The 22,562-nt window shown below is 52.0% G+C and overlaps 1 protein-coding gene across 1 annotated transcript; it reads right to left on the reverse strand.

The window, feature by feature from the left end:
* Positions 1-1,218: 1,218 nt before the first annotated feature.
* LOC144153404 (neprilysin-1-like) lies at positions 1,219-17,432 on the reverse strand. The gene is made up of 3 exons (XM_077685051.1): positions 16,372-17,432; positions 5,155-5,330; positions 1,219-1,488 (listed from the first exon to the last, which is right to left on the reverse strand). Exons 1-3 carry the CDS (start codon positions 17,309-17,311, stop codon positions 1,219-1,221), a joined length of 1,386 nt encoding a protein of 461 aa, XP_077541177.1. The 5' UTR covers positions 17,312-17,432.
* Positions 17,433-22,562: the final 5,130 nt, after the last annotated feature.

Consider the following 22,562-nt stretch of genomic DNA (forward strand, 5'->3'; position numbering starts at 1 on the left):
GAAAGGGCTCACGGCATGCGTCGACCGTTGCACGTCACCTCACTCGCGGTATTAGCCCTGCAAATTTCCCCAAGCTTACCGCAAAGAACATATAAAATGTATTAGGTAAAACAAAAAATTCCCCGCATTTCGTCGAGGGGAAGAATGTGAAAGTGCGTATACACGAGTTGAATTTGCGCGGTTCGGTAATGTTCGCGAAAGAGAGATCACACACACACACACACAACTACAAAGAAAGAAAGATGCATTTATTCACAGACACCTATTTGTGTTGTCGTTGTACTTGATTGCTAGAGCGGATCTCAGCTTTGAAATTTCGTGTCAGTACTCCTTTAAGCGGGTGCATTAGCCCTTCTCACGCCCGATTCCTGGCCAATCGCCCACGTGGGTATGTGCCATGTCAGCGGCTAGGCAGCGCGCGCCCATCTTTGAAATTTCGTGTCAGTACTCCTTTAAGCGGGTGCATTAGCCCTTCTCACGCCCGATTCCTGGCCAATCCCCCACGTGGGTATGTGCCATGACAGCGGCCAGGCAGCACGCGCCCATCTCCCCCCGTTGCTAAGGAAGACGAGGAGCGCGCGCACCCGCAGCTGTTGCTATGCGGACTACGGCGGCGGACGATTCAGGCTCGCTTAAGAAGTGCATTCGCACTTAAAATGTGACCAATACCAATGGCTGGATGATGTCAAGACTTTATCTTATTCCTCCTAGCAGAGCCCTGACATGAAGTCGGTAGCGGAACGTTTTGATTATTGTTAGCATGCTATCGCACAGTAGATGCTTTTCACCTGCACTGACATTTTGCAAAGGACGCCATGGTCTACAGCAACTTGCTTCAGCATACGAAACATCAAATGAGAAAAAAACAGGCTTCTAAACCACCGGATGAAAGGGACGACATGGTGGGCGAGTACATTTCAAGTACTATATTAGCACATGAAATTCAACATACAAATTTAACATATCAGCACATGAAACTTAGCATTCCTATTTAACTGATGAATATAATAAATAAGTCGGGCATAATAAATAACTTAAAAAAAGTGCCACTATTTAGCGGCCGATGAACATGCGAGGCCCAACATTTGCATTAACCCCACATGGTTAGTACGTATATCGCCGGGAAATATGCAAAAGCATATTGCAGCACCTTGGAGAACAGGCGTTGCAGCACGAGTCTTTCTGGTTCATTACAAACGAGGCACACGAGAGGTGAGGTCAGACGGGGCAGTCTCCACGGACGTAATTCTGCTTTTCCTTGCACGAGAAGGTCTCCGCGAATTCCGGCAAGTTGTGCAAGGGAACCAGGCAGCGCTCGCGCGCTGGCACGCTCGAGTCCGAGCGAGCATTCGCGGCGCTGCACGAGAGAAGGCAGAAACGCACGAAGAAGATCACTTCTGCCTGACGCCAGTAGCGCCCGAAGACGTCGGCGTCGATGGAAGCCGTAACGAACCAACTTCGGAGTGCCGCGTGAGCGATGCGCAGGCCCTGCGTGCAGCAAAAAGACAATTGCGATCACTTTTACTCCGACGGGCTGACCACGCGAGAACGCCAGCGTGTGCGCGTTTCACATATGCCGCGTTAGCACGCGCGCGTAAGACGATTGTAGGATTTTGTCCCTTTGCATGATTTGGCGGAAGGATCTGCGGCATACAATTCATGGAAATCTGCCAAACTAACACGCGAACAAAGCTTGCTGCTCTGTTCACAGCTTAGTGTCGTAGAATCCAGTCGGCGAAGCTCACCAGGGTGCACTTCGGAATGATTCACAGCCTTATGGGGAATTTTCACTGCGTACAACACCTCAGAAAACTCCCTTTTAAACGTCATTTCTCGTTTATAACACCCTTTAAGAGGGTGTTTTTTTGTGGGGTGTGAGGGCCTTAGTTTATGGCAATGAGAACTCCTCTTAGGGATTTGCACGATTTCGAATTGCAGCGGCGTTCATTTCTCCTCGGTTTGCCAATTCGGAGTAGTTCTGAGCAGCCTGTAGACACTTCAGGATTGCTCTCCTAGGGAGGAGTTCTATTAGCGGCGAAGCCGCTCAGGTGCTGGGGCTGCTGGCGACTCATGTGGTCGTCATCGCAGTATTCGTCATCGTTATCGTCGTCTCATGTAGTAGTCACGGTGCTAAAACACCGGGACACACAATTACGCTTCACCACATACCGTTTCGCGCTTCAAAGAAACGAGACTTTTACAGCACAGCTGTATACCTGCACCCCCAACGGTTTCATCTCCGTTGGGAAAAACTCGCCCCTCCCCATGTTTCGCGTTAGTGGAGATGGCCCGGGATTTTATTAAATGGAGGAGACTTTTTGTTGACAGGCTCTCGCAAATATTTGAGGAACCGCGGAGAGTGCCACGTAAGCATATGCAGCTTTCCCGCTCATGGCAGTCCGTTCAACAGTGATTACTCTGCAAGTTTTTAGCGAAATGAAAAGTTCTTTTGCACAGCTAATACTTGGGGTGAATACTTGCTTTGTGCACAGTTTCACGTCGCGCACGTTGCGCGACTGGGTTCCTGAGCCATGGGAACTTTCCCATAGAAATGCATGGGGAGTTAGATTTGATAGCGAATTACATAAAAAAATCAGAAACCTGAAATATTCTTTTAGCGTTTTAATCATCGCGTTGGCTTCTAGCTTTATGCCAAATATTATTTTCCTAAAGTGGTTTTGCTAGGTTCCCGAGAGGTTGTAATTTTGAGCGAGAAAGCTGGGTATGGTACCACATAATGCTCTTAATCGTGTAACTTAAAACTGGCGCGCTGCCACTGATACTGTTCGTAGTCGGTGCACACGTGGAGCACCGCGTTCTGGCATAGAATCTGCACGCAAGCGCTCGTACCCAGAAAGCTCCCCGGACCTTTACAGCAGTAGTATGCTCGTCTTTGGCTCTCAGTTTCGTGTGCTACTAAATGCATAAGCACGTGTTATACCAATTGCATGCGTGGATCGGGCGATAGCCCGGCAGAGGGTAAGTGCGCGTAGGATGTGCGTCAAGGAAGCCCGGAAACATGCTAGCTAGGTCCTCGATATACGTTAGGAAAACTCCATTACTATCAATGGTGCTTACGCAGTCTTCCCTTCCAGTGCTTAAAATTATTCCTTCAATGGAGTAACATTATGGGGACATTGAAGTGAGTTATAAACATTGCCTACTTTGCTGACCACGTTGGGAGCTCTGGAACCCCCTCGCCGATTACCTGCTGTCGGCTTTGAAGACACACCGACGAGACCACACATTAGTTCTAAACTTACGGATTACTCTGATGTTTCTCCTTCTTAACCTGTACACCTAAACAAATTGAAGGTGTGCCACAAAAGAGACATTAACAACTTGACTTCAGCGTAACTTTCACCGTTCTTTTGTTTATAGACAAAATATCTTCGTACCGACCGCATACTGATTTGCATGGGGCTCAGGACGAGCCACAGGGGCCAAATTTCCACGCACTGCTTATTTTTTGGACCAGACAACAGAATAATGTTCAGATTTATTTTATGGATCAGACCACAGAGCTATGTTCTGAGCTACTGCTGAAAGGAGGTCGCTCGGCGGCTTTCGGGAACTGCTCGGGTTCGAGTTCTAGCAGTTTTGTTTTTTAAAGGGTACTGACAAAAATTTTGAAGCCGAGATAACTTCGAAGATAGATTGGTGTAAACATAGATACATTATCTGCAAAATATCAGCAGCAAATAGATCCTAGAACATATTTCAAATAATTTTTATAGTGTGCGAAACGCAACCGAGCAGCCAGCAGAGGACCTCACGCAATCGACATTCCCTGGATGTGGAGTAAACAACATCCAAACACGTCACGAGTTCGTGTTGGCCGCTTCCGCACTGCCGGCGTTTCTCGCCGGCTCGCCGCTCCTATTGGAGGTCAGAACTTTTTCTCTCGAACGAACGAACGATCCGATCGTTGGTGGCGGAGACGCCGGAATTTAGTTGGCTCATCGGGCAGCTGGCCGCGAACTAAGTTCTACAGCGATTGCAGGCAGTCTATTTTTATTGCTTTTCATTTCACTGGACGTGAAAACGCGCCGGGGACACGAAAAACACACTCAGCGAGCCGCTCGGTGGCTGGTACGACCGCGAAGTCGAGCATGCTGGCGCAGGTAGCTCGAGCGATAGCTAGCTGTTGCTCCACTAAATAGGATCAAGCCCCGCACAAGGCAGCACATACGAGGAAGGAGTCAATGATGCGATGGCAAATAGCATAACAATTGTCGTCTGTACCGCTTACAAGAGCGGCAATGGAATAACCGCAGATTTGTCAAGCTAAACACATCTGTATGGAGACCGGCCGGCTGCTCCCAGGGCTTGTCTGCCCACCCACTGTCTCGAGTGTCGCGCGTCGTTCTCTAGCCGCGGCAGCAACTTGCACTCGCAGCACCCGCATCATGTCCACGGTCGCTTTTTAATTAAGTGGCTGACGAGATCAGACCTAGGGGCATTAGCAGAAACTGCCGCCGACGCGGAATCGACAGTGCCACGGCAGCTCTGCTGTGTGATATCCGTCCGACAGTCCCGGGGGCAGCTTTGTTTTTTATAGAAGATCCGGCCATTAGCGAAACCCTTTGAAACCGAAACTGCGACTCGCCGCATTAAAAACGCCCTCAATTAAACAACCGTCGCGCGCTGAAGTGAATGTGGTCTCTACACGTGATGAATAGGTCATTAGCTACTTATCGCAACGAAAAAAGACAAGAAACAAGATTTTTGTGTCACTGCCACTTTAAAGTCAATCTTTCGGTATGACATGTTTTCGGAAGTTTATTTCACGCATCTTGTATATAAATGTGTGTGGATTGGAAACTTTCAAGTCGCTTTCACTGCACAAGACATAAGTGTATCGTGCTAAGGTCCACAGAGAAAACCTGAACAGAACTTTGTGGTCTGGTCCACAGAATAACGCTGCAAGTTATCCTATAATCTGGTCCACGGCATAGGCACTTCCAAATTGCGAACACGCACCGTTGGGGCAACTTTTGCAACCGACATGCTACTGCAAAACGATAGAACGCTTGGCAAGTTCACCCGGCTTGCACGGGAAATCGCCCCTATGGAAAAGGGTGGCTGCAAAAACGCAGGAACTTTTTTTTTATTTCCGCACGACCCATAGTTATTCACATCAACGCGTTTTACTTGCGTAAGATTACTACGCAGCATCCCTGCCTGCGTCCAGGCGACCAGCTCGTCCTCTTGTTCACGGTTCGACCAGGACGCACCACTGGAGGAGGAATCGAGGCTCCGGCGCAGATCCTGGAGACACCGGACGCTCTTTTGGTGCTTGGCCCTGGCCTCGCCACTCCAGTTGGACGCTGCGGTGGAGCCAGCGTGCGGTGAAATCGCGCTTTACTGGCGACTACGACGTGCCCTTTCATCACAGTTAAAACAAGCGAACATTTGTACTTTACTACAGCTTTGAATGGAGCTAGTTGGTTTTTAACGCGGAACATTGCTGGCGCTGGGCGGGACAACGACCAAGAAATACTCACACAAATACTCTAAAGCCCTTGCGCTTGACTACAGCTTGGAAAGGGGCTAGTTGGTTTTTAATACGGAACATTGCTGACGCTAGGCGGGGCTAGGACGAAGAAGTACTTACACAAGTGAAGCACCCTTCTGCATGATACGGCTTGATTTGTGCTTGATACGGCCCCAACGACAAAAACAATTTTTATTTACTTTGTGCCGATAACAACACCAAATAATTTTATCGCACATATTGAATCAATAACACAGATCAGATCAAGCAGTGGCAACTCCACCTTCCGGCGATGTCTCTGTGATGTCAGAGAGTCAGTGTGCAATTGGCGGGTGCCGGCGAAAGCTGCTGCTGAAACATGATTGCGTGATAAGAGTGGCGCTTCTTGTTCCATTTGATAATAGCCGTTGAATGGTAACGTGTAAGTAACAATAAGATTTCTTAAAATTTTTAAAGATTTAAAAGAGATTCAATGTTTCTTGCGTTTTTTTTTCTAGTAAAAACGTCTTTGGCTGGAATGGAGCTGTGCGAGTTCCCAAAGGCTTGTTCTTTCGAACTGAACAAATGTATGTATTGTCTTCTTGGGCCCTTCGAGTACTTACGCAGAAGTAAACTTCCTCACGGTTCTAGAACACTGTTATCGGTCACCGTGTGGTATAATAAATGTCCTCATTTTGGGTATATTAAAACGCGAGTCAACAGCAGTCTTTCCGGGTAAATTTCCTTCCAAAGTAGCCAATGTATCTATTTAAAAAAGAGAAGGCGTGCGCATTTACAATTAATAATACCGACGGTGATGGCCGAGTGGTAAAAACACTCGTATCGTAAGCGGGAGGTACCAGGTTCGAATCCTGGGTTTCTTAATGGGTACAAGCCCCCCCCTGCACTACCTCGGCGGGGGATGAAGGGCTTGGAACGCTCTACCACCACTGCGGCAGACGTAGGAAGCTCCTGATCCCCGACTCCTGCTCCGGCTGCTGCTCCTGCTCCCCGACTTGAGGCCGCTAACCCGCCAGCACTGAGCCTCTCGAGACTGGGCCCTCTCGAGCCTGACGCCCTTCCACGGCTGAGCAGCTAGTCGTTATCTGGCATTGGAGCTTCCCATCTGCCCCCCTCCAGACCAACTTCACCCCTGTATCACCCAGAGGGGAAAAACCGGCAGACGCAGTGGCATAGTGTGCGCTGTGTGAGTGTGTGCGTGTTTGTGGTTTGTGCGTGTGTTTGGGTCCCAGGTTGGGTACGCAAGCCTGACTAGGTATGGCCAATTCTGCCCTCTGCGGCCCTGTACGCCTGGTTCCACCCACCATGAGTACAAATAAAGTATTATTATTATTATTATTATCATTAACGTCATGTGAAAGGCTGCGAACGTGTTACCGTTATGAAGTTATCTTAAGGGCAAAAGAGGGCGCATGTTGGTTTCAGGAAGGAAGTTTGAAAGCGTGTTTACGGAACCGGCTTCACAAATGTAGCTTTATAAAATATTCCTGAAACATCTGCGTTCCAGGTATTTCTACGATATGCGAAGCAGCATCGCATGCGAATACTCACGGCGCATCTACAAAGGAGGATATATTTTGCCGGCGCTACCATTCCTCATCGCGCGCCTTCGCTGGATGTCGGCGACGCTACGAGCTCATTTACGAGCTGAGTGTTCTCGGCCCTTATAAATTATTTGCGCGAGCCTGGCGGAGATCGCCGCCAGGGGCCGAAACAGCGCCCGCGCCTCGTTTCGACTCCCGCTTTTCGTCTTCTATACGCGATCACTCGACGTGCACGCGCTAACCACCGCCATAGATCGATTCCTAAGCATCTCAGGAACCGATGGACACCACGCTTGACCCGCTCCGACCATCAGCAGCGACACAAGCCAACCGCAAAGTCTGCCAGCGTCACCGCCGCTGCTGGGCCTACCTTCAGGCCTAGCACGAGCGGCCACTCTCCAGTCATGCCGCTTCAAGAACACCGCCTCGCGCCCTCCGTCACGACACCGGAGCACGTGCAACGCATCCCACCCGCCGCCTCCACTGAGATGGAAACGGGCTCCGACTCATTAGTGCGCCTACGCCTGCTGACGCCGGCGTCGAGCTCCCGCCGCCAAGCACTGAACCTCCACCCGCCATCTCAACCGAAGAAGACGGCGCTCAACAAATGGACTATGACCACCTCAGCGGCCGAACATGCCCCCGCCCAAACCCTTGGATGGAGGTCATCTACGCACGCCGAAAGAACCTTCAACATCTACGCCTACGCCACCCCCTGCCACCGAGACGCCTACAAAAGCAGTGCGTACCATACCACCACCGCGCTTCCCACCGACCCACTACCTCACTGTCGTCCGCCCAAATGACGGCCTTCGTGTCGGCGACTGGTCCAGCAGCGACCTAGCGCGAGGTCTCGCCGCTGCAAGCAACATACCCGACTCGACCTTCCGCGCCCTCGTCACCCTCCAAGCGCAACCCAACACCAACCTCATCGTGGCTGGTACCTCCGACCCCCACCTGGCCGACCGGCACTCCAGAATAACCCAACTAACCCTCCGCCAGACCACCTACGCTGTCAACGCCTACATGAATCCCCCGCCAGGCACTGCACGTGGCGTGATTCATGGAGTCCCTGAAGGCCTCACTCAGGAGCAACTACTAAACTCACGACTACGAACCGCCCTTACCTCATCCATGCCCGCATTATGGGCAAAACCAGGTCCGCACTCCTCACCTTCGCCGGAACCCGATCCGACACCGCAACAGACCTGCACTCCTCGCTGCAAGCTGTGCGACGGACCCCGCCCAACGGCCAACCGCGACTGCCCCAAGCGCTAGCGACCCACTCTGAGCTGGTCAGCTAAATTACTCGCGCCTCCCACTGCTCCTTCACCACCACCCCCTAACCCGTCTCACCCCTCCTCCTCCTCCGACCCACTCACCGCCGACCTCAAAAAATTCCAACAGCACTTCCAGGAACAACTTGATGAACTTAAAAAACAAGTTGACGCACTCACGCGACTCCCCCCTCCCCAGCCCATTCCTCCCCCTCTCCGAGGACCACATCATCGAACGTGTAACTGAAATTGTCAGTTCACGCATGGCCGCCCAAATTGAAGATGCCGTAGCAAAATTTTAAACGCCCAAGCCCAAACTAATGCTCCTCTCGTCAAAAACTTCCAGCTTCTCACAGAACGCCAAGTCAAATTCGAACTCGCCCTCCAACGCATCCCGGACAGCCTCTCCCTTTCCTCTGATAGTCCCCCCAAGAAACCCAAGCACCACCCGTATCATGCCTAACATCCCCGTTGACACCATAACTGTCTATCAATGGAACTGCCGCTCGCTCAACAGCAAGCGTCATCAACTCTCCCTTTTCACCCAAAATGACCCCCCCACCCCCGATGCCATCGCCCTGCAGGAAACGAACACCTCCACCCCCCGCTTATCACAATACAACGCCTTCACGCAAGATCCCCAATCCCGCACGGCCATCCTCGTTCATAACTCCCACCCGGCACAACCGCACCGCCTAAGCCAAACCATCATCCCCCACACCTTCGTCGAAATCATCTCGACTCGCCCCACACATCCGACTCGCCCCACCCATATACATCCTCAACATTCACAGCCCCCCAAACGACCACCTCAGGACCATAGAACCCCTATTTCAAGAAGCGGTACAAATAGCTGGATCCCACCTCCTTCTTGTCCTTGGTGGCTTCAACGCCCCTCACTTGGGGCTACCGCTACGCCTCGAAGAAGGGTACCGCCCTGCTCCGGGCCAGCCAAAATCATCACCTCGTCCTCCAAAACGACCTAACCGTCCCGACTAGAACCATAAATAGCGTTAGCCGTGATACCATACCTGATCTGACCTTTACGAGACACTGCCCCACAGCCCAGTGGCACCGGCTTGACGAAAACCTCGGCAGCGATCACTACCTCATCACTCTTCGCGTACCCTTCGTTCACAAACCACTCTGCAGAGGCACCGCACGCCTCACGAACTGGCCCAACTTTCGCAAAGATCCCACCTCCTTACCGCTCATTGGAGACAACCTGGACGACTGCGCACAAGCCCTAGAACAGAGGGTATGCGCCCACACTCAATCTATAGCCCTCACAGACGCCATGCCTGCGGCTGATCCACACCTCCTCCACATGTGGGATGCCCGTCGGAGCCTTTCTAAAAGATGGAAGCGCCAGCGCCACAACCACACCCTCAGAAAACGCATAGGGCGCCTGAACCAACAGATCCAAAAGTACTCCAGCCAGCTTCACAACCAAAACTGGCGGGACTTCTGCACCCGCCTGCAAAGTACCCTCCACACCCGCAAAACCTGGCACCTCCTCCGCTCCCTCCTGGACAACCACTCCACTCAACGTCAATCAATGCACCGCATCCATCAACTCATCCGCAACCATTCGCAACCGCCTCGTGAGCTTCGTCGCACCATCGGGCAGGATCTCTTAGGTGATCCGGTCACCCATTCCCCTGCCCCGAACCTTCAATACACCGCACCCCCCAACGCCGATATGGACCTCCCTTTCACCATGACCGAACTCCACGCCATTCTTGCCCGCCTCACCCTCAACACCACCCGGGCAGAGACCACACTACTTATAGAACTGTCTGCAACCTCCCGGGCGACACCCTTGAAGACCTCCTCACCTATTACAACAGCCACTGGGAAGCCGGCACGTACCCCTCACAGTGGCGCCACTCAGACATCACCCTTATCCCCAAGCCCAACAAACCCGTCTCCGCCACCACCCTCCGACCCATCGCCCTCACCTCCTGCCTCGGCAAGATCTATGAACACCTAGTTCACCAGCGCCTCTCCACCTACTTCGAAGACCGTAACCTATTTCCTTACCATGTTCGGTTTCCGCCAACATCTCTCCACCCAAGACGTCCTTATACAAATAAAAGAACAGCTTCTTGACCACCTCAGCCGTGACACCCCAAAACACTCCTCACCCTCGATGCCAAAAGGGCCTTCGACAATGTTACGCCCCAAGCCATCCTTGGTAACCTCAACCAAACCGGTTGCGGTAACCGCGCGTACCAGTTGGTCTCCGCGTTCCTGCGGGACCGCATTGCCACCCTCCGGCTCGGCCCTCTCCAATCCCCTATCTTCCACACCCCTGCCAAAGGCACACCGCAAGGCTCCGTTATTTCCCCCTTACTCTTTAACATCGCCCTCCTCCTCCTCCCCAGTCTCCTGAATGCCATGCCCGGTATCCATCATGCGCTTTATGCCGATGACCTCACTATATGTACTACCAACGGCTCCAGCGGCGCGCAACAAGACGTCCTCCAGCAAGCCATCGACACCACCGTCGCCTACCTCCACCCCAGAGGCCTAACGGTCGAACCAAGCAAGTCAGCCCTCCCCGTTCTCCGAGCCCGCACCCGCGGCCGCCCCCCACAACCCACCCTGGACCAACAAGTGACCATCCACGGCACTCGCATTCCCCAAGTCAGCACCCTTCGGGTACTCGGAGTTTCTTTTCACTACGACGGCTCCGGCGCCATCTCCCACAGCTCCACAAAACGATCACCCAACTTACGCACCTCATTCGGCGCATCCGCGGCTCCACCTACGGCCTCAAAGAATCCGACACCTGCAAACCCGTTCAAGCCCTTTTCATCAATCGCCTTACATACAGCTGCCCTTTCGTCAACCTCAAGACACAGGAAGCTAACCAGCTGGACGCTCTGATCCGCAAGACGTACAAAGCAGCCTTAGGCCTTCCTACCTACACCTCCAACACACGCCTCCTCCAGCTTGGCCTCCACACACCCTCACATAAATCTTGGAAGCCCAACGGACTTCCCACCTGCACCGACTCTCCCTCAAACCGGCTGGTCGACGAGTACTTCAGGCCATCAGACGCACGACCCCTGCTACCCACACGCGCCCCAACGTATTCCCCTCTCCATTCGTAAACGCATCCACGTCCCTCCCGTCCCCAAGCATATACACCCCTTCTACAACCAAGGCCGCCGCAACGCCCGCGTCCGATTCCTCGAAAAACGCTACGGCTCGGATCCCAACACCCGCTATACCGACATAGCGCAGTCCTCCACCTGCTACAGCACCACCATCGCAGTCCTCAACAACGAGGACCGCCTCCCCACCGCGGCCTCCTACCGCTACATCCCCACGCTCACCGCCCAGTACCTCACCATCGCCCACGCTGCCCTGACCCACTGCCACCAACCCTACCTGACCATAATAACCGTCTCGCAGCAAGCCTGCCGCCTCTACCAAGCCGGCGTCGCCCCGCCAGAAGCCATTCACCTCCTTCTACGCCTCCCTGAAGACATTGACCTCTCCATTGTCTGGACCCCCGGCCACTCCGGCCTGGCAAGGAATGAGGCGGCCCACGCCGCAGTCCGCGCACTCATTACCCGGGCACTTCCCTCGCCTAGCCTCGACCAAATAACGCCCCCCCCCCCCACCAAGCAGTCCTGACATCTCTCGACCCCACGTAGAACTCCATCCTCTCCCACCACACTAACTCCCGACGGCGATACCCGCCCCCCACCCTTCCCTCACCGCCCAACAGGCCTACATCCTCCGCCGACTACAGACCGAAACCTACTTTAACCACATCATTCTATCCCACATTTACCCATTCTCTCTTTCCACCCGACTGCCCGCATTGTCACATCCCTCTCAACACCTACCACCTCGTCTTCTCCTGCCCCTAACACCGACATCCCCACCCCTCCCCTTCCCCTGAGCAGTGGGAGTCCGCGCTGACCAGCTCCCACGGAGCCAGCTCCACACCGGAGCGCCAGGTCGCCCTGGTGCGGCGCGCACTTGAGGCAGCCCGGACAAGAGGCCTCCTGGACTTAGGAGGCTAACCACGCCTTTATACCCCTTCCTTTTGGCTTTATTAAACGTTTTGCCACCACCACAGCCTGGCGGAAGCGAAGTCGCCCCTGAGACAGGGCAACTCAATCTACGCAGTTCCCCTTGTCTCTTCCCGAGAAGGCCCCTGCGAGATTGGGAAAGTTAGACCGGGGAATCGAGCGGGCTTTTCGGGCAGGCACCTCATGCTTGGCTTCTCGAATACCGCAGTAGGGTGTTTTAAAGGAGCCATGAAGACAAAATACAAGTTGGGTTTATTAGAAAGACTGCTTAGTCCCGATAACAATGATGCCAATATCATCGCAATCTTCGAACAAATACGGAGATTTTAAAGAAAACGTGTGAAGCAGTCGCGACCCCCTAGCCAATTTATTTCCCGCAACTTTGTATGACGTCACGGAACCTTGTTTGTGCGATTGGCGGCCGCCTAACTGACCTGTCGCGACGACACATGACTGGACGTCTGTAATGGGGCCTCTGGTTCCATTTGACCGCATCACTTGAATGCTAACGTGCAGTTAACGCACTGAAAATTATATTTTATTGTTGGCCCGTATGACGTCATTCTTGCTCATTACACGTCACTTTGGCGCAATATTTGAAAGTTTTTAGATACTTGCTTTTTTTCGTTAAAAGCATCTTTTGCGGCTCTAATGGAACTGAGTGAGATACTGAATCCTAGTTCTTTCAAATTAAACGAAGTTGTATTTTCTCTTCATGGCTCCTTTAAGTGCAGAGCCCTTTAACGCTCGCCTTGTCGTCGTAGCTCACTCGCTGAACCCCAGTAGAGCACTAGGGCGTTCCGTTGTAGCGCTGTCGTCGTAGCGTACCCAGAGGCTTGGAAAGCTAAGTGGTTTGTGCAGTCGTAAGCGTTCCAAACTCGCGAGCCGCTGGCGCTTGTCCTACATCTCACCGTTGTTTAGCGCAAAGAAAACTATACGTACGTTTGAGGCCAAATATACGTAATTAACTGGCACCGCCCGCTTTCATTTAGTTAGGAACGCTCGTTGGGTTGGTTTTGTAGCGTGAGCCACACTGGTCGAGGTTGAGCAGTTTCGCGTGGCTCCTGGAGAGCCGTGCTGCGCATGCGCGAGGATCAGTGACATCTCACGGCGCACAGCTGGCGCACCGTATCCGCCGCCACCACGACTGGATTGGATGGGATTGGATTGAGTTCGATTTGATTGGATTAAATTGGATTGGATTGTATTGGATTGGAAATTTAAAAGCAGTAATCATGATAATCAGCTAATCCTAGACAACCAGGACACCTAAGAACAACCAGCTGAACCTTAGCTCACGCTACGTATATCCTGGCATAGCCGAGCTAAGCCACTACTAATTTTTTACGATAGTAAGTGAAAAAAATTTGTCGCGCAAAAAATGGCGGGTTCGAAATGACGCAGAAAGGCTCCAGCCGCGCAAGAAAAAAATTACGCGATTGAAATGTCGCAAAACACCTTCAGCATACGAAATTAAAGAAGCACACAAAAAGAACAGAACTGCCGCTGGCGTAATTTCCGGAAGGGGGCGCGCGAGCACTGCGAAGGCGGGAAATTTGAATTGCATGGGGTGGTAGCAGTGAGCGGATAACGGCGCTGCAACCCAGTATGACGAATCCTTGCTCTGCGCATCCGTTAACTTTCACATTCAGTGGAACGGCTTTAATTTTTTTAGCGCACCGTGGCAACCATGGTTTTAGTTCTAACCGTCAGATCAGTGGTCCCATTTGCTCGCTTAAAGTGGCATTGGCTGCCGGTTGCTTCTCGATTCACGCGCGTCTTCGCCGTACGGCAGCGTTGCCATCGAGACACCCGGTTTGGAGTAGTGGAACGCGGGAAATTTAAAATGATTTAAGCAAGCCTTTGGAGTCTTTACCTTGGGAGGAGCGCGACGCAAGAGGAACAACATGAGAGGTGAGCGGGAAAACGAAGGGAGGCATCTACTTGGCAAAAGTCGCTAAATACTATCGTCTTTTGACGACATTTGCAACGAAAGGAGGAGATACGCAGCCAATGTTTTTATCGTATCGCTTAACTTAACCTGACCTTCGCCCCTGTAGTACCACGCCACTGGGCGAGGGTGAAATGGCGGATATGTGAAAAGATGCCGCTCGCTCAGTTCACAGGAACGAACTAGAGAAAGGCAATGCACGCATACGAAAGCACTATTCCAGTGGCAGCTTTGGCGGCGCATGGTCCCTCACTGTCGCCATCGATGGCGCCCCCTCTGAGGTGTGTGCGCGCGCCCTACATAGCGAGCGACAGGATGAATCTAATAATCCAGTACATATAGCTAGAGGGGAAGCTGCGAAATCTCGCTCAAGGGCAAACTTTCACGAATCCCTGGGTACGGAATTCTTGCTTTCGCTCGTTAACACTAGGGTCAAACTGTTGAATCTTAGTCAGTTCTTAGTCGCTTGCGACTCCAATTCTCACCATAGCTTTTTCTTTTTCGTATTTTCCTCCTTCAAATCTTTCCTTCTTGCTTTTCTTCTTCTTTTCTTGTTTTTTTTCTTTGTCACTCGTTTCATTTCTCACCTGACGTAGCATGTCAGGCTCTGTGCTGGACAAACCTCGCCAGTATCATGATGATGATGATGATTCCTATTGGTTTCCCCTTTGAAGCGGGGTGATGACATGTCATCTTACCAAAAAGGACTAATATAACCATGTTTTACACTCTTGGTTTAATACTAGCGCTGCTTAGGGTAGGCACTAAAGCTTATTAGGCCCGAAATATTTTCTTTTCCCTGTTACAGGTGGTAACTGTCCTAGGCAATATTCCCCTCCCTGCTTTTCGTCCACCAGCATTCTAATCTTCTTTTCGTCCCCTCGACGGACTTGAAGTTAACTTTTTCTCTGATACCCTTAAATCCTAGGGCTTCTGAAAGTCCAATATTCCCTTCATGTAGATTTGGATGGATACCCTCACATTCTAACACTATGTGCCGCATAGTTTCTGTTTCTATTCCGCAGACCACGCATACCCCATCATTTTGTGAATACTTGCCCACAAAACTCTTAGTTTGCATGCAACCTGCTCTAGCCTCATTCATTAAATCATTCTCTCTCTCTCTCTCTCTCTCTCTTAGTCAGTTCTTGCCTGCGTCTTCATCCGCTGTTGTGGCAGAAGTGGTTCGGTAGTGGCTAAGCCCGATGAGCTGAAATTGTTGTAAAATACCCGAAGGAAAAAAAAAAAGGAAAATAGACAGGACTACCGATTTTGCCATCAAATATACGGCGTGCACATGACATAATCACTGCCATTTCTTGTGACCTACTTCCAGCTTTTTCAGCACTCCCAAACATAAGATCTGGGGATAAGTGTGCAGCCTTTCGCTGTGCTTGTGGGTCACAAATATGGCAGGTGTGCTGATGTCAGTGCAAACCATCTGTAACGACTACCAAAAATTATATTTCGGCCGCACGTATCGCAGCAGTTAGATTGCTGGTTTAGAATTGTGGTGTCATCACGTGATCCCCTGAAGAAAAACAATTAATGAAAAAATCGGATGTTCGGGTTAGAGCACGTCAACTGTGTATTGAAGTTGCTTTCTTGCTTGTTATTTTTTATATAACCCTGATAATGCGCCACGTCAGCGCCTTTTTTTTAGCCTGGCCGCCGAATACTATTGTTGCAAGAAGGCGACGAGGATGAGAATAATGAAACATAATGCTACGGTTCCAACGTCCGAGGGAGAAGAAGATGGGCAGGCGCGCAGCCAGCACGAGTTCGGTCATGGCCACCGTGTGCCTAATGTAAATACATCTTTCGCCCATCACATGGTTGGCGTCCTTTGTCTTGCCGCCACGTAACATCTCATACAACGTGCACCCCTGCTCTGAAGAGTACCTGTCAGTGTTGGCTTTCAATAGATATTATATCCTTGGAACGAGTTATAAAACCTCGAAGAGTCGAAGATATTTCACGTGTCGTAGACATTACAGGACGGCGAGGGTTTGTTAGGGGTCGACGAGGAAGGCGAAATTTCGGAACTTACCTTGTCCGATGGTGTGGGCCATCTTTGTGGCCAGGAGGGCACCGACGGTTCCGTAGTTGAAGTTGAGCGGCACCTGGCTTCCATAAAGGTACGGCTCCTTCAGCAGGAGCGAGCTCACCAGGATGTAGCGCGACCATGGTTCGTAGACGACGCCGTTGAGGGGTTCAACCATGGCCGACGAGAGCTGCTCGCGCGTGGGCGGCGCAAACCACCGCATCCTTTGGGTCTCATTGAGGACGTCCAGGTAGACGTCGACAAAGCCCTTGCCTAAGGCAACGTGTGGCGCAAACTTGGCGTAGAGGTTGCTGCGATGGGAGTCTCCACTGCCTAGCGACATGTAACCGTCGCCGCCGATGACGATCTTGGTGTCTTCGAGTCGGTCGAGAGCTGCCGCCTTGTGGGCGTCATCTAGCCAGGAAAAGACGCTGGTGTTGCTTCGCAGCGCCTGGCGTAGTGAGGTAAACATGGCGTCGACGGAAGGGGCCAAATCGGACTTCTCCATAAAGCGGCCGATAAGGAGGGGCCACGTAAGCGGGAGGCAGCGGCTCGTCAGGTCGATGCAGAAGCGCTTACTTGCGGGGTCCAGCTTTTGCAAGCGAAACCGGGCCTCTTCGAGTAGGGCGATTTCGGCCTCGAGGTTCACCGCCAGGTATAAGGCCGCAAGGGTTGGTCCGCCAGCTGTTGCCTTCTTCAGTGCACCGCGCATGACGTCGCGGGCGCTGGCCAGACACGGCGATTTTATGACCGACCCGAAGCCGCTAAGCCGGACGGCATTGAAAGCAGACAGCCAGACCTCGATGCCAGCACCAGCTATGAGGCCGTCTACGGTGCTCTCAAACGGCCGCCTGTCTTCCACGAACCTGCCGTCGCTTGAGGAGAGCGCCTTTTCGACGCTCTCGTCGACCGCCATGAGCTGAGAAACCGTTTTCGGCTGGCGCATCTTGTGCCAGCGGTGAAGAGAAAATGCATTCTGTAAGTACACGACGTGCTTAACCTGACGGGAGAATTCCTACGTATACTTGGCATCCGGCACGTGCAATGGGTATATTCAAAAGCGCAGTAGTCGCGTCTTATTTGAACGGCTACGACTGGTTACTGCGAAGCCGTATATGTGTAACCCCCCCCCAGTTTTTATTCCCATGATGCTGCTTTACTCGGCGCCCTTTTGAGGCTCGTCCTCGCCATTGCCGACCCTTCTTTCGCGACTCCTTTTGCCACCACCGAAGCCTCTTTTACAAATTGCGGAATCTGCTGACAACGGCTGTAGCGTCGCTATCAGATGATCGCGGAGAATCCACAGTAGTGCAAATGGACGTAAAAAAATGGTTGCGGTCTAGCTCAGCAAACCCCGGATGTGCAAAGGAAAAGCTTGACAAGGTCTGGGTCTGGTTGAGTCGTGGTTTCGCTTGGTTAACCTTTGATGTAGTTGTATTGATGTGACTTAGTGTTGCGCAAAAATAAAACGACACAGGACAGAGGGAGGCAACGGGCACAACAAGCGCTAACTTCCAACCGAGTTGATTGAAAAAAATGCGTCAATTCAAAACACTGGGGCGGGACATTATCATAAAGAAACAGATATATATATAGAAAAGAACCGAAAAAAGCAGGTCATGACAAAATTTGCACACAAAATATTTCTCACAACGCTGTGACGTCGAACAAAAGGCGGCACGAGGCACTGACTAAGGTGGCATCCGCCCACCACTCAGATAGCCAATGTCCTTATCGGACAAGGCCACGGATGGCGCGGACACGCAACGATCCCCCAGGCGTGCTATTTCGGCCGCCTCGATGATTTGCCTCGTCATCTGGTTGGCGTAACGAGCGATGACGGCACAACCGTCAAAGAGGGGCGTACAACCGCAATCGCGGCAGTGAATGCCCAAGTGGCCCTTGCCAACCTTCTGAACATTGTAGTCATGCTGACGCAACCGGTAGTTCAGGCACCGACCTGTTTGGCCGACATATACTTTACGGCACTTCAGTGGAATGGCGTACACAACGCTCACCATGCATGGAACAGCTTGTTACCTCTGTCGCTGAGGCCTTACTCAGGAATATCAAGCACGCCGGTCGAGATGCACAGCTTGAGGCGCGGAACGGCGCTGATAGCCCTGTTAAAGAGCATTTCCGCGGGGGGCGCGCCTTCAAGTCGTATGGATTACGTATTGGTTGTTGTTGTAGTTGTCTTCCAGCGTAGACATTGTCGATGAAGTCGCTGGTGAAACGTGAAACGTGCCGTGAACCCCCTGCCGCGGCTATGACGCAACGTGGCGCGGCTATGACGCAACACAATCCAACACAATCCACTTTAATCCAATCCAAATCCAAACCAATCCAAGCCAATCCAAGCCAATCCAATCGAATCCAATCCAATGCCCCTCGCGAGAGAGTGTTATAGCGCCAAAATCGCGCCACCACACGAACGCGTGATGTTGACGTCACGATCACGCCACAGATGTTAGCGACCGGAGCACGCGCGAACGACATATGTGGTTTAAGCGCGAACCGACCGCGGCGAGAGAGCGCGATGCGAGCGCCCCCACCTGTTCTTGCGCGTGAACCGACTGTTGATCAGCGCGAACCCAACGCGGCGAGAGAGGGCGTTGCGAGCGGAGAGAAGGCGAGGAGGACGCGGAGAGAGGGCGCACCTGTGGCCGACGGTTGAATGAGTCAAGGATATAAGGCGTGTTCGTAACCTTCCATTCTGTGTTGATTGATTGATTGATTGATTGATTGATTGTAGGGTTTAGCGCGCCGACGCAGCGCAGGCGATGAGGCGCGCCGTAGTGGAGGGCTCCGGATTAATTTTGACCACCTGGGGATCTTTAACGTGCGCCGAAATCTCGTACACACGGGCGTTTTTGCTTTTCGCCTCCATAGGACATAGGGGGGACGTATGTCCCTTCCCAGATACAAGAGTTTGCATTGCATGCGGCGAAGCTAACCCTAACGACGAGCATTCCCGCCATTGCAAACCTCGTTGCCAGCTGTGCAACGGATGTCACGTGACTGGGGCGAAAGAGTGCGCAAACAGGTACAAGATTCCATATATTGTAAAGCGAAGACAATGGGAGCGCAAGTTGCAGGGTGACCAACAACATCAACAACAGCTGCGCAAACCCCCTGCTCTAGACCTAGCGGACTCCCACTTTCCCCCATTGCGCCAGCCTTCTAACGACAAGAACAGTAGAAGTCGCTCGAAGTCCAGGAACAATAGCCAGCAACGCGGCAACGGCTCGCGGCAACGCAGTGTCAGTCGAAACAGCCAACCATCCCAATCGAAGGAACGTGTAGCCTGGGCGGATACCCTGAAAACGCCTGCGATGCAAGTATATCATCCCACCCAGGAATCGGCGACTTTGAAGGCCCTTCGAACTGAGAACGAGCAGATGAAGCAGAAAATTAAAAGCCTGGAGCAAATTAACAGGGATATTCAAGAGAAGATGAATAAACTAATCTCAATGCAGCAGCGCTCCCAGCAGGCACCTCCCACCCCTGCCCCGATTCCTACACCAACGGCAGTAACGCCTAGTACCTCGCAAGGAGACAATGAGCCGACTAACAAGAAGAGGGCGATGGAGCTCTCTTCCACGCTGAAGGAAAAGAAATGGCAAGCACGGCAGGACAAGCTTGAGGCGCGTGTCACAGCTCTTGAGGATAGATTCCAAGCATTTACAAAGGAGACTACTGACCATTTCCAACAGATTCAGACTATGCTGCTACGGATGCAAGCCCAGCTTAACACTCTTGTTCCTCTTCAAGAGTCCCAACTTGAGCACGCAGCACCACCATCTATAATACCTTCGGGTCCTACAACCCTGGGACAGTCGACAATGCCTTTACCCCAAGTTCCACCCCCGGTGCAATACCCATCATGGCCTCCACAGTAAAAGATCTCCTCATTTGGCAGTGGAATTGCAATGGTTACCCGAGTAAAAAAGCACTCCTGCAACAGCACCTCACAACGCTTGCCCGCAAACCGGACATTATAATGGTACAGGAAACGCATAGCGAAATTGCACCCAAGCTCTCTGGCTACCGCACGCACGCTAGCCCACCTAGTGCAAGAGCGGAAGCACGAGGAGTTGGGCGTGGAGTTTCCATATTTGTCCGTAAAGGCATCACGTTTGTCGAACATGAACTCTTAGAACGCAGCGCTATCGAGCATTGTGCTATAGAGGTCATCACCGGGAAGAAACAGCGCAGAAGCACTTTCCTCTTAACACTGTATAGTAACCCTAAGCACCGGCAGCAACGTTTTCGCTCGCTGTTACACAAGGCATCGAGGCTCGCAAACGACAACACACTCATCATCGGCGGAGACTTCAACGCTCCACATCAAGACTGGGGCTATCCAACGTCTACACCCAAAGGCCGTTACCTCATAGAGGATGGAACCGAAGTCGGTCTCCATATGATCACGGACCCAACCGATCCCACTCGATGTGGCACTTCGATCTCAAGAGACACGACCACTGACCTAACACTTGTCAGTGCGCCGGTCACTCAGCGGCCTATCCGATGGAGAAACACCCATGAGGACTTAGGCAGTGATCATTATGTCCTCGAAATCACCGTTCCCCTCTCTGAAAAGACGCCGGAAGTCCATAAACACACCCATACGGATTGGATAGCTTTCCGGAAATCTCTACCCACAGAAAGAATGGAGATAGATGACATTGAGGCTTGGGCGGCTGCTGTAGTCCAAACGACCAAGGAAGTCACGCAAGAAATAGAGACTGCGGAAGATATCCCCCAACTAGATAGTCACCTGGCGCATTTATTGGAAGCTAAGAAATCCGTCAAGGCTAGATGGCAGAAGCAACGTTTGAACCGTCGCCTCCGAAAAAAGGTGGCAACTCTCAATCGACAAATCGAAGCCCACTGTAAGGTGTTATGTGCTCAACAGTGGCACGAGCTGTGTGCGGAGGCAGACGGGCAACTTCATAAGAGTAAGACTTGGAACTTGCTCCGGCATCTTCTCGATAACACCAAGACAAAGAGCCATCATCACAACACGTTACAACGTATCCTCCACAGAGCATTGGTGGCCATGGGGAAAAGCGAAGTAGAGAGAAGACTGGATGAAAAGTACTTACCCGTAACACCCACCCACGACCACCCGGAATACGCCGGAATGGATAACGCCGACCTAGACCGAGACATTGAAACATGGGAAGTTCGGGCTGCATTACTAACCCTGAACTGTAAGTCGGCAGCCGGTCCTGACCGGGTATCAAACAAGGCACTCAAAAATCTCAACGATGCTGCAATTGACGCCCTTGCGAGATATTTCAACGTCTGCTGGAGCACAGGCCGACTTCCTCGCCAATGGAAGACTGCTAGGACCGTCCTGATCCCGAAACCGGGTAAGCCGCCCAGCATCGAACACCTACGTCCCATTTCCCTTACCTCATGTATTGGCAAGGTCTTAGAACATGTTCTTATGAATCGCTGGCAACGGTATCTAGAGGACAATGCACTCTACCCAAACACTATGGTGGGATTCCGTGAAAAGCTTAGCACCCAGGATGCCATGTTACTCCTCAAGCGGGAAATTGTCGACAACACCACTACCCGGGATAATCGAGCAATTCTCGGACTCGATATACAAAATGCTTTCGACAAAGTTCAGCATTCCGCGATCCTCCAACAAGTGACCAACCTCAACATGGGTCAGCGATCCTACAACTACGTAAGAGATTTCCTCACGGGAAGATACACCCAGATCTGTGCAGGCCAACTAGAGTTACCGGAGAAACAACTGGGCAGTGTGGGAACACCGCAAGGCTCCGTTATCTCTCCGCTACTCTTTAATCTAGTTATGATCGGCGTAGCCAACCGCCTAGAACAAGTGAAAGACGTCCGGCACACCATATACGCTGACGATGTTACCCTGTGGGTGACAGGAGGTAGTGATGGCCACATTGAAGAAACGCTACAGGAAGCTGTCAATGTGATAGAGGAGCAGCTGGCCGGTACGGGCCTCAAATGCTCCCCGTCCAAGTCTGAGCTACTGATCATTCCGCCTTCCGGCCGACGTAAAAGGGACTATGCACACAACATCCAAGTGCATACGAAAGAAGGGCAACTTATTCCTGAAGTGTCCAAGATCAGGATACTAGGAATGCTCCTTGAACGAGGTTGTGGCAACGGAGCAACAGTGACCAAGATTGCGGCCAAGG

The sequence above is a fragment of the Haemaphysalis longicornis genome, unplaced genomic scaffold (genome assembly GCF_048455015.1).
Source record: "Haemaphysalis longicornis isolate Haplotype H1 unplaced genomic scaffold, Haemaphysalis longicornis Haplotype H1 scaffold_9, whole genome shotgun sequence".
NCBI lineage: Eukaryota > Metazoa > Arthropoda > Arachnida > Ixodida > Ixodidae > Haemaphysalis > Haemaphysalis longicornis.